Source organism: Arachis hypogaea, chromosome 2 (assembly GCF_003086295.3).
Source record: "Arachis hypogaea cultivar Tifrunner chromosome 2, arahy.Tifrunner.gnm2.J5K5, whole genome shotgun sequence".
Lineage (NCBI taxonomy): Eukaryota > Viridiplantae > Streptophyta > Magnoliopsida > Fabales > Fabaceae > Arachis > Arachis hypogaea.
Window position 1 is genome coordinate 70,549,791 of NC_092037.1, and position 12,545 is coordinate 70,562,335.

The 12,545-nt window shown below is 32.3% G+C and overlaps 1 protein-coding gene across 1 annotated transcript; it reads left to right on the forward strand.

The window, feature by feature from the left end:
* Positions 1-4,827: 4,827 nt before the first annotated feature.
* On the forward strand, positions 4,828-10,616 carry LOC112747588 (probable pectate lyase 8). The gene is made up of 7 exons (XM_025795680.3): positions 4,828-5,089; positions 5,227-5,283; positions 5,795-5,863; positions 8,254-8,896; positions 9,003-9,106; positions 9,647-9,785; positions 9,873-10,616. The coding sequence occupies exons 1-7, from the start codon at positions 5,007-5,009 to the stop codon at positions 10,092-10,094; spliced, it is 1,317 nt and encodes a 438-aa protein (XP_025651465.1). The 5' UTR covers positions 4,828-5,006; the 3' UTR covers positions 10,095-10,616.
* The last annotated feature ends 1,929 nt before the right edge of the window (positions 10,617-12,545 follow it).

Below are 12,545 nucleotides of genomic sequence, written 5' to 3' on the forward strand. Positions count from 1 at the left end.
AAAGACCATGATTATGATTATTTTGGCAAGGTCGAGGATTCGTCCCACTTGCTAGGCAAAGTCGTGGGTTCGTCTTGCTTGCGTATTTGTATTGGCACCTACACCATGCAAGGACGGAGGTTTCATCTCACTTGTTTGTTGTTGCAATGTGATGTGGGGACGGTAGTCTCATCCATGCCTACATTCTCTCTGTTTATGAGGTGTACAGAACACTCACCTTGCGAGATATACAGGACACTCACCTGCAAGGTGTACAGGATACTCACCCGGCGAGACTATATTTTATATATATGGGAGAAAACAAGTTCTTAATGAGAATGTAGAATAGAGAGATGATATCTGGGTCAGCTACCAGATGTGTCGAATTCTGACAAAATAATCGCCGGGTCAGCTACCGAATGTGTCGAGTTTTGGTAGAATAACTAGCGCGTAAGCTCATGGCCAGTAGGATAGGCATGCATCATTTGAATCTATGTGAAATTTCTTAAGTGTGCATACTGTATTTGTTTTGCCTATGTGATTATTTCTGTTTAACTGTTATTTGCCTTACTTGCTGTAAATGCTTCTGGTTGTGCTTGACTCTTAGTTACTTGTGTTTGTTATGACTACTAAACAAATTAATGAATCCTGAATTACTGAATTTTGAACCATTATAAGATTGAGAGAACTTACAACTTAAATTGAGAAGAGTGAGAATCTGAGATCACTGATATAGCTGAGATTTTGTTTGATTACTCTGTTTGGATCAGAAAGGACCCTAGGCTTGAATCTTATGTTGATTGGAGTTTAGGATTGTCTAGCGAATTCATTGCTTTTTACATAGTCTCTATTTGGAATCAATACCCTATTGGGAACCTTCGAATTCTCATCCATTATGAAATTTTGTTGAATTTTTAGATATAAGACGTGATGCACTTCACTGAGCGTGCTGGATTTCTCTTGGAAAGCGAAGACTGCTTTTCGAGTTTTATTTTGTACTTAGTGTATGAAGGATTTAAACATGTGTTCATAACACGCAGCAGAAGAAAAGAAGGTAATTCTAAAGATCTATTTTGTACTTAAATTTTATTCTAATAATATAATATTTTAGATCAGATCTAAATACCTGTGTAGGCTATTAAAAATCACTTTTTCCTTCGATGGTACGAAGGCGCTATGCGTATCCCCGCCGAGACCAACCTTTGCTGTCAACTCCTTGATCAATGGACATCTGATCTAAATTGAGAAATCTTGTAACTCTTTGCACGCCATAAAATTCTTTTCCAAGAATTAGGCTCACATACGTTTATGTATGTAGAGGTAAAAGCATAAAACTCTTGTGTTTTATTTTCTTTTCCTCTTTCTTTCCTCTACTCTTGGCATATATATATATAATTTAATAAATGAGATCTATTAATCTTTATCCAATAAAGACCATTATATATATATTGATCTTTTCGGATTATAATAATATCCTTTTTGATAATCCTATAACCAAGAACAATTTAGATTAAATTATAAAATATTCATCTCTCAATATTATGATCACTATCACAATGATAAATTTATAAATTTAATCAAGGGCCTTTTTATATTAATATTTTAATATAATAACAATAACAAATTATTTGACACATAATTGATTGGATTGTGGTCATACTACGTATTCCCAACAGAATATACATTCTCCACTTTTAAACACGTATTTGTAAATTCTTCTTAGAGGTTTTGTTGTATGGAGAAACAGAATGTATTTTTGATATATTTTTGTTTATAATATTGTTTAGCCAGTTTTTTCTTCGTAGGTTGAGACTAATACTATTTATATAATTATATTCTAAATCCTATATATATTTTTGTATCTCTTTGTACATGTGTTTATACGTTTTTTTTATTACATTGTGAAAGATACAGTTGTTGTCTTTGTTATCCTTTTTTCATAAACTCCTAGTGTATTATATCTCTTTTGAACATGTATATATATTTTTTGATTTTAGGTGTCATAATGTCTCATCATCTTTAATTTATGACTTAAATATAAAATTTTATGGTAAAATATTACAAAAATAATATTTTGTCTTTCTGTAGCTAATTGGAAGGAGAATTTCATATAAACAATATATAACATGTCCTAAAAATAAAAAAATAAAAAATAATTGCTGACTTGTGTCATTGAGACGGATTTATTTTTAATTTGTGGAGGCAAAGTACTCCCATTAATATTTTAAAAAAATATAAGAAAATATATGTATAAATATATATATGTGTTCCATTAAAAAATTATATTCGTCCCCACATTAAAAAAATAACTTTTAAATTTTGTATTAAAATATTTATTTTATATATATCTTTTAATTTTTAGAATTAAAATTTGATATACTGTTAGTATAAAATAATTGTACACATGTATTTAATTACGTAATACTATATAAAAATTAACTACTTTTACATTAATTGTATTTGCATGTGTGAATGATCATGCAAAGAAAATAAACATAATTGGATAATTATGTAAACTATTTTACATTATAATATACATCAAAATTATACTCTAATTTATATATAAAAATATAAGATAAAAATTTATATTAAATTAATTTAATAAAAAACAAAATATTATTATAACATTATTTCCTTAATAAATTTATTTAATTAAAGTTTATATCTTTAAATTTTTTTCTACTCAATTTTAATATTTACTAATAAATTAAAGAATTTTGTATTAGACATGTATTTTGATAATTAGTTTTCAAATATAAATTGAAACAATAACACATTTTGTACTTTTATTTTATCTAAGTAACTAAATTTATTATTATTATTATTTAAAATTAATTTTTGGTCTATTTTTATTAAATAATTGAATAATTATTAAATAATTTATAAAATATACAATGTGGATATGAGAGATTTGGTGCATATTTTTTTTCTAAAATACAATTTATCGTACATAACTTATAAAAAAATATGTTTTACTTTTATTATTGATTAAAAAATAATCTATTTATCATTTGATTAATTTCATTATTATTATTATTATTATTATTATTATTATTATTATTATTTTATAATAAGGTGAATTAATAATCACATCTTCTCGCGATATTATTTAATATAATAAAAGTTTATTTAATATTTAATATTATTTATTTTTATATATTTTGATATATTTATAAGATTATTTTTTTGTTTTTATGTTACACGTTTTCCTCCATTGTTTAAAATTTTCGGATCGTCACTGAATCGACCACATGTCAAATTTTAATTAAGCCATATTATTTTTATTGTACCGACACATATTTATTTTTCAACAAAACAAAATAAATTATTTTTGTTTATCCATATTTTTACCATGGTAATACGTATTGATTTACTACTATACCATACCAGAGCAAATTTTAACCTAAAATTATCTATAATTAAAAAACATTTGCGGGTCATTTATTTATAGAAAAAAAAATCCAATTTCTATTAAAATAGTTTTGTTGTATATCTCTCAGAGTGACAGTCACGGATAAAAAAAATTGGAATAAAATGTTCCAGATAAAGGTAGACAAAAATAAAAATGTATTTATAGTTATTTAGATATTTTACGATGAAATAACAGTGAAAATACCGTTTTTAACCGGAGTTTGCTGGACCCCATTAACCAGCACCATTTGGATATGAAAAGTGACGATAAAAATAGTTACAAGGATATTTTATCCATTTTTCACACTAGTGTGGTAGATTTTTGAATACTTACACTATATTCCTTATCAATTAGATAAATATTAAATTTTTATTTTATTATATCTTATATGAATAATTGAAATTTTAAAAGTAATCTAATATTTATATAGAATAACTTTTTTTATTTTTAAATGTACTACTTATATATTTTTATAAAAAAAAAATTAGGATAAACTACTAAATTGGTCTTCTACGTTTGGGCGTAATCTTGTTTTGGTCCTTAAGATTTTTTTTTGTGACTCTTGGTCCTTAAGATTTAAAATGTCATATTTGAATCTAAAAAAGTTTCATTTAGTTTTTATGTAGTCCCACTGTAAAGTTAAAGTTAAATAATTAACGAAATATAGGACATTTTCTTAATTATTTAACTTTGACCTCATAATGAAACTACATTAAAATTAAATAAAACTTTTTTAAATTCAAATAAAACACTCTAAACTTTAAAGACCAAATTTAATATTTTACCAAAAAAAAAAATAAAGTCCTGTTACATTAATTATTGTATCTAATAATAAATCATGTTTTATAGGGATTACTACATTAGCATTCAGTCATTCACATTGAAGTATATAGGACAAAATTTTTTTCTTGGCTTTACCAAACAAATTTATGTACGATTTTTTTTTCTTTAATCGAAACACCACCTAGATCACCTCTTTGGAAATGGAATTGAATCTTGGAACATAAGAAAAATAAAGTGATGATAGGCAAATTAATCAATGGACTAGTTTACAAACTTTTCTTTTGGTACATTCTAATTTACAATCTAGATATATTCTCCTTTTTTTTTTTAACAAAATATTAAAAAGTATATACATACATTAATGGCTCCATTGGAAACAATAAGCTAAGTGGTCCCATCCTATGAAAGGAGAGTATTTTCCATTTTTCCTCCGAAAGAGAGAAGGAGCGAGTGACCGAGGAAGCGCATGCCACGTCGGAGAGAGAAAGAGAGAGAGTAAAAGCAGTTAATGACGGTTAGGATTGGAGGTGGTTTTAACCGTTTAAGATGGTTAAACTCTAAACCTGGTTGTTTGAAAATGCCTTTACTAACTTAACCATGGTTAAGTACCCTCCAATATACTATTGTGTTCGGCCAGCGCACACTTTAGCCCCACAACTCCTCCACGTTCTTCTTCTTCTTCTCCTCCCATGCTATTCGCTATATAAACCCCTCTACTCTCTCTGCCTTCTCTCCCAAACTCCACTACTTTTCTCTTCTCCTCTTATACCTGAAACTTCTCATCACGACACTCAAAAGATCGAAGCTACCATTGTTGAAGAAAAAAGCATCAATGGAGGTTTCTATGAAAGGCTTCACGCTCTGTCTTTTGCTCATGGCGCTGCTCTCAGCTTACCGCGCTACCTCAATTAACGAGTCCGTGAAATTTTCATTTTTTAAATCCTTTTTTACTTTAATTGTGATGCAAACGATCAAAGGCGAGAGATTTTTTCTCTCTTTGTGAGTTTCGGTGTGTCTCAATTCTGAATTTCGGTGCTTCGATAATGGAACAGGGGCAATGTAGGAACGGGGAGCTTGCAGAGCTCGAAGAACTCGTCAATGGTGGAGAGGTTAGTGTTTAGCAGTGTCGGTTTTCACTAGTAGTTGTTACTGCTTCGAGCTGGTTTCTTTTAGACGTTGACGACGTCGTTTATTTTCCGTTGGAGTAGTAACCGTAACCATAACGGTTTCAACGCGAATGTGCTGCGCTGGAACCGTTGGATTTGGTTGGGAAAAGTTGGAGCTTGAGCACAGAGAAAATCTCTAAGCCATTGAGATCGGATCTTGGGAAATCCGAACCGTTAATCCTGTTACGTTAGTTTATTCATTTGTGTTTCCCATTCAGTCTCAGTCTCACGATGAAAGCGTTCACATTCAGATCACACATTTTTTCTTTATAAAATACTATCTCATCTATCTTCTTTTATTTACCTTTTTTATTCTTGTTTTAAGTACAATTTGTTACCTGTTTTTCAATAACATTTTATATATTATAAAGTTACTGCAGGAAAGGGAGGTTAATTGTGTCATTTCAGCTGCTAATTTTTTTCCCTTTCGTTTTATTTCTCTACGATTTTTCAGGTCGGGTGACACTCTGATGAATGAGCACGCCGTTGATAATCCAGAGGAGATAGCTTCTATGGTTGATACGTAATATCTCTCTCCCTCTCTCTCTCACTCTCTCCATCTCTCCGTGCATGTGTGTATATAAAAATAAAATATAAACTTATTATATTTATTTTACTTACTTTTCCAGTTATATATATTTGTTGAAACTTTTCCAGATATATTATTGGTTCTTATCTTTCACAGCATATGCCATTGCCATAATGCCATGTGCACACTGTATTAGTTTATTTTGGTCCTTGTGCTTAGGAAAAAGGACTCACATGTCCAGTGTTTCGCAATCAGCATTTTCTTTGTTCTAATTATCAACAGTATCCAAGATCCAGCACAAAATTAGGAAAAATATTTAAAAGATCAAGCACAAATTTGCAACAACAAAATTGATCGTAATAAATGTCCCTTACGTGTCTTCTATGTGGCCATCTGCCTAGTGAATTGAAGGTACAGTCAAGGTGGTCACTCCTATAGTCCTATAGTTGTGGTAAAATGTTTAACTCAAAGCTGCTATGCTTTTTACATCTTTTGTTTAACCTATTGCTTTGTCATGAAGCTAACTCTATTATTGTTTTTCATTCTTGGGCTTAAACCCAAAATTAATGCCTCATTAACATAACACTTAAGATACCACCCGGAAAGTCAAACATCGTTAACAGAAAGTGTTCATTTCAGCAACATCACCTAGTTGCAACTTCGAATTCTGAGAGGCCAGGACCTATTTAATTAAAATTCATAAGTTTTGCATGTAGTAGAAGTACAATTTTATTCCGTATTAAATGGCCTTCAGCTATTTCTTTTCACCCACGGCACCATATATCTTCAAATTTCTCTATACTTTTCTTTTTGTTGTTGCTTTAATTAGTTTTTCATCATATCAAGCTCTCTTCAATGGTTCTAAGTTCTAACAAATCAACCACCAATCCACCATGTTCCTTGTTTCTAGACGATATATCGCTTTGAAAAGCTGAACTCGCTATATATTCTGTTTGCCAGCTTCATCACATGCTAATGTCTCCAGATCCAGCTCTGTTGCTTAAACATATATTTTGCTTCCTTTTTCTTTCCCCTTATCCAAATCTTGATTCCAAGTTTAAACACCTTCTCAAAAACCTAAAATCCACATTTTCTAGCTTTGTTTAAATCCTATTTTGTTTTTAATGCTTACAAATGATCTAGCTTTCTCCTTACAAAATCGTAGTTCGTGGTCCCTTAGTTTCTTCCCTACTCACATTCATTGGTCGACAGTAGGTGAAAGTTAGGAACAATTAATAAAATACCACACAAAAAAAGGTTAGGGAATTCAGTGAGTGGTAACGCGATAGAACAGAGGCATATGCACAATAAATTGCCCAATTGGCAGGGAATTCAAAGATTGATTCTAATCAGTGAAGTACTACTTCAAAGTCTTCATTACCAATGGGATACAGTAATGGTCTCATCTTTTGCACATGATTTATTTGGTCCTACCAAGTTCATAAATCAGTAGTGAAAAATCTCGTGTGTGTATGTCATCCTCTGCATGACAGATACCATATATATATAATATTCTAATAGTTATCGAATCACACTCTGGGAACTTATGCGATTCCCGCATTATCCAACAAGGTGGGGTATGCCACATGAATGAGCTACCTTCTCCAGCCTGTCCACATTCATAAGCTCCAAAACTGAACATTAGATCTGGTCTTGGTTTGGCCATGAGCATCTTCTACACATTGTTTTGCTTTGGCTGATCTAGCAGCTGTTATATCTGACACAATTATTATATCTCTTATTCAATGTGATAACCCTCAATGAACTTTTTGGCCATTAACACCGACACCCCCAAGTCCTAATAGGAACAAATTATTATTTAGGGAAGATGTCAACCCCCATTTTCCGTATGGATCGTATCATCCTATCCGTATATCCGTATACATAGTAATAATTGCAGTGCCCACATGACCCACTCATTCAGCTCGGTCGGAAATTTTTATAATCAAAATTCGAAAGCTCAAAACATGATTAGTTCCACATGGTTTTCTTGTAACGTGCATGTTAACCATTAGTTATCTTTCCATATGTCTATAGGATATTCAAGTCTTTTAATAATTTGAAATTTCTATATATATTTTCATCTAACTATGACCTACTAAACTTTAACATCTGAAATTGTTGTTTTCCTAATCAAACTTTTGCTATTAAATCACAATATGCTGTGACATATCACATATGATTGAATAAAAAAATGTGAATTGCATAACAAGACGGAAGTTACTCCAAACGCCAGATGATAAATGCAATGAAAAGTTTGGCTTGTATTATTAACAATTCTGATTCTGATGAAGAACTGATTCCTACCACGTTATTTATCACAAAATTATTGTAGTCAGTTAGCAGTTGATTTAACAAAATTACTGTGATGAATGTGAAAACAGGACCATTCGCAACCATACAGCAAGAAGGAATCTGAATTTCTTCTCATGTGGATCTGGCAACCCAATCGACGACTGCTGGCGCTGCGACAAGCGCTGGTTCGCCCACCGAAAGCGCTTGGCAGATTGTGGCATTGGTTTTGGCCGCAATGCCATTGGAGGCCGTGATGGAAGGTACTATGTTGTCACTGACCCTGGCGATGATGACCCTGTTAATCCCAAACCCGGCACTCTTCGCCACGCTGTTATCCAAGACAGGCCATTGTGGATAGTCTTCAAGAGGGACATGGTCATTACTTTGAAACAAGAGCTCCTCATGAATAGCTTCAAGACAATAGATGCTCGTGGTGTCAATGTTCACATTGCTTATGGTGCTTGCCTTACACTACAGTTCATCACCAATGTAATCATCCATGGCCTCCATATCCATGATTGCAAGCCAACTGGGAACGCCATGGTTCGCAGCTCGCCGAGTCATTATGGATGGAGGACCATGGCTGATGGCGATGGAATCTCAATTTTTGGTTCAAGTCACATTTGGATTGACCACAACTCGCTGTCCAATTGTGCTGATGGACTCATTGATGCCATCATGGGTTCAACTGCTATTACTATTTCTAACAATTACTTTACCCACCATAATGAGGTATTTAATCCATGTTCCCCTTCGCGCTCCATTATTTATATTTTATTTAAAATATAAATAATGCCTAAGTGATTGAGTTCATCGAAATTGAACACTCTTGTTACAGGTTATGCTACTAGGACACAGTGACTCCTATGTTCGGGACAAGCAGATGCAAGTAACGATTGCCTACAACCATTTTGGGGAGGGTCTAATCCAAAGAATGCCAAGGTAACATAACATAAACAAACGTACAATTTTCCATTTTGTTATATGAGTACAGCTAAGATGTTATTGTTGCTATTAATGTTCAGGTCACTTCAATTGATCTGGCTTTCCATTATTTTTTGTTAATTAATAGTTTTTGGTCAAGGGAATTCCATTATTTGTGTCGGATTTAGGCCGTATATGATTAGTTTTATAGGGCTTTATAGGCCCACTAAGACGTATGGTAATGAGTGATTATTCCTATGGGATATAGGTCCATTTCTGAAAAGAAGAAAGCCATTAAAAGGCAATAGACAATGGTAATGAATGATTATCCCTTTAGCTATATCTTTCGGATCTTGTAAAAAAAAAAAATGTGTGAGCCTTATAAAGTACATATCCGGGTCCGTGTCTGTGAGTGGTGAGTGTGTGACTGTTATAAGCAAAGAAAAAGAAGGAAAAAAAAAGTTAGATCGAAAGAGCAAGAAAAGACAAAAAGAAATACGTTAATAGAGATAGAGTTATTGGATATTAAATAGTGAAAACGTACTATGGTTAATGCAGGTGTAGACATGGATATTTCCACGTAGTAAACAATGACTATACTCACTGGGAGATGTATGCAATTGGCGGCAGTGCTGATCCCACAATTAACAGCCAGGGCAACAGATACCTTGCCCCTCAGAACCCTTTTGCTAAGGAGGTAACATCTTATTACAATAAGTTTCGTGCGGTGAATGGTGATGCAATTTATCATGTTCTAAAAATGTATAAAAACCGATGTATGCAGGTGACAAAGAGGGTGGATACAGGGGAAACAATATGGAAAGGGTGGAATTGGAGGTCCGAGGGAGACCTTCTTCTGAATGGAGCATATTTCACTTCATCAGGAGCCGGAGCTGCGTCAAGCTATGCCAGAGCCTCGAGTCTTGCCGCCAAATCCTCTTCTTTGGTCGGAACCCTCACCTCTGGCGCCGGTGTTCTTAGCTGCCGCAGGGGCTACATGTGTTAAAATACCAAACAGGATGATGATATATAAAACATTGGGAAGAAAGAAAAGTTTTCATTCTTCTTCTCCCGTCATTGTTTTACATTTGTTACAGTCTTGTAGATGTATCCCATTGAGTTTGCAGCAATTGTGGTGACACCGTATGTCGTGTCTCGTCCCCAAGTTAGATATCATATTAAAAAAAAAAATTTGTACATGTTGTCACATACGTCGACCGTTATCAAATTGATAACAGTGAATTGCTTAAAAGAAGCCGTTTACAAGGCTTCAATTATGCAAAGAGCATTTACCCCTTATAATTTCTATTAGGGGGAAACAAATCGTCAAATCATATTCTACTCTTAGTCTTACTATGTAGTTTCTTTTTTCCCCCAGTTATATAGCGTCATAGAGTTCGGCCTTTGTTTGCCCCTGTTTTTATATGCTCTTCGTGATTTGTCCCAAACAAAAATGGGCCAGAAAGGGGAAACAGTTTGTATTATTGGAACAGTTATTGCATTTGTCTACAGAATTTTATCCCTTTTATATCCTACTGCCGTAAACTCGCGCTTTTCCGTTAAATCTTTAATTGCAAAATAATGCTCAGACAATTATTTGTTTAACAGCGAAGCACAAGCACCAAAATAAAATTTTCACAAACCAATCCAGTTAAATACACAATATAGGAATATTCCAAGTCAAAAATCATATGGGCCCAGAGAAATTGAAGTTTTTATTGTGAAAAATTCACAATAGGAAAGACAAAAATCTACAGAACCTAATGAAGTAAACCCTTTTACTATATATCAAAATAGGCAAATTCTGTGGTGCGTATAACTTTGGTGCCGAAATTGCCGAATTTGCCTTTTATGGTAAGTTTTAAATATTAAAAAAATATTTATTTTTATATTTTTAATTTAAATATTTATTTTGTCTCTTTTTAATAAGTTAGGCAAATGTATATAGGCACCATAGCATGCACCATCAAAATAATAGATACAGATACACAAAACTAATCTTTCTATTAGTTCCCAAAAATATCAACATTTAACAAATGAAGCCTGTTACACATATAAGTCTTTTTGTCTTACAAGCTATACAAGTTGGTCCAAGTCCAAGGAAAAAACGCGCGCACCACTCCTTTAAAATAGAGTGTCCAACGCACGCGTTCATTATGCCGCACTCTTCCTCTTCTTCCTCAATCAAAACGCAAACCGTCAAAATTCGCACTCTTCCTCTTCTTCCTCTTCCTCTTCTTCCTCAATTAAAACGCAAACCGTCAAGGTTCACACTCTTCCTCTTCTTCCTCAATCAAAACGCAAACCGTCAAAATTCAAGCGACATTCGAAACAAAAGACACGTTCCAACTCTTTGCGAAGAGTAGAAGAAATCAAGAAGAAAAGATACAAATCTCCATAAAAAATCACCAGAAAAAACGAAGAAACATTATTTAAGATACTGTTTTACTATTCTTCTAGGTTTTTTTCTAGATTGTCTCTGCCATGTGTCTCATCCTTAACCAGCAAAACATTAAAAGATTTTAAGAAGAAATATACTGTCTCCCCATATTTTGGGTGTATTTCTTAAATCCTTTGGGTGTATTTCTGTAACTGTTTGGGTGTATTTCTGTAATCCTTTCTGTAATCGTTTGGGTATATTTTTGTAATTGTTTGGGTGTATTTCTAAAGTTCCATTATCTTCAAAACAATTTCAAAGCTTAATTTCAGAAACCATGAAAATCGAAAAAAAAAACAAAGTAAGAAGGAGATCCAACAAATTTGGCAAAAAATTCGAAAAAAGAAACGAAATCTTTTGAAAAATGGAAGTTATATATTTGCGCGTTAATTGATTTGAATTGATTTAAAAGTCTATTAAAGAGGCACGTAACATAAGCAGCATGGTTAGTGAGTTTCGTTTTCTTCAAACTTGTAAAGTTTGTAAGCGCAAAACACTTATATGTAGAGATTAATCCTTAACAAATACATTACCAAAGCTGGTAAAAATCATAAGGTTCTAGAACTCGAACCGATCATGGAACCATTTTAATCATTGATTTATCGATTTATTAGTTTAATTAATTTAATTATAATTCAATCGAAATAATTATTTTATAATAAAATACAAATAAATACATTAAAATATAATTAAGTCTAATATAAATTTTAAAATGTTATCAAAATTAAAAAGATTATATCAACTAAATTATTATAATTTTATCTAAGTACAAATTTAAAAATTAAATAAAAAATATTTAACAGAATAAGTGTATTCTCTATTTTTAAATTTTAATATATATTTAATAGAGGTATATATGTATTATAATTTATTTATATTAATATTTTAAATACAGGTATATACCTGTTACGTTGGGTAATCGGAGATTAATGGGCTGGACTCGTTAGGTTGGCCCAATCGTCTGAGGAAGGAAGCCTTTGAGCGGGTTCGCGTCTATGGGGCCTCCGTCCGACTTGTGAT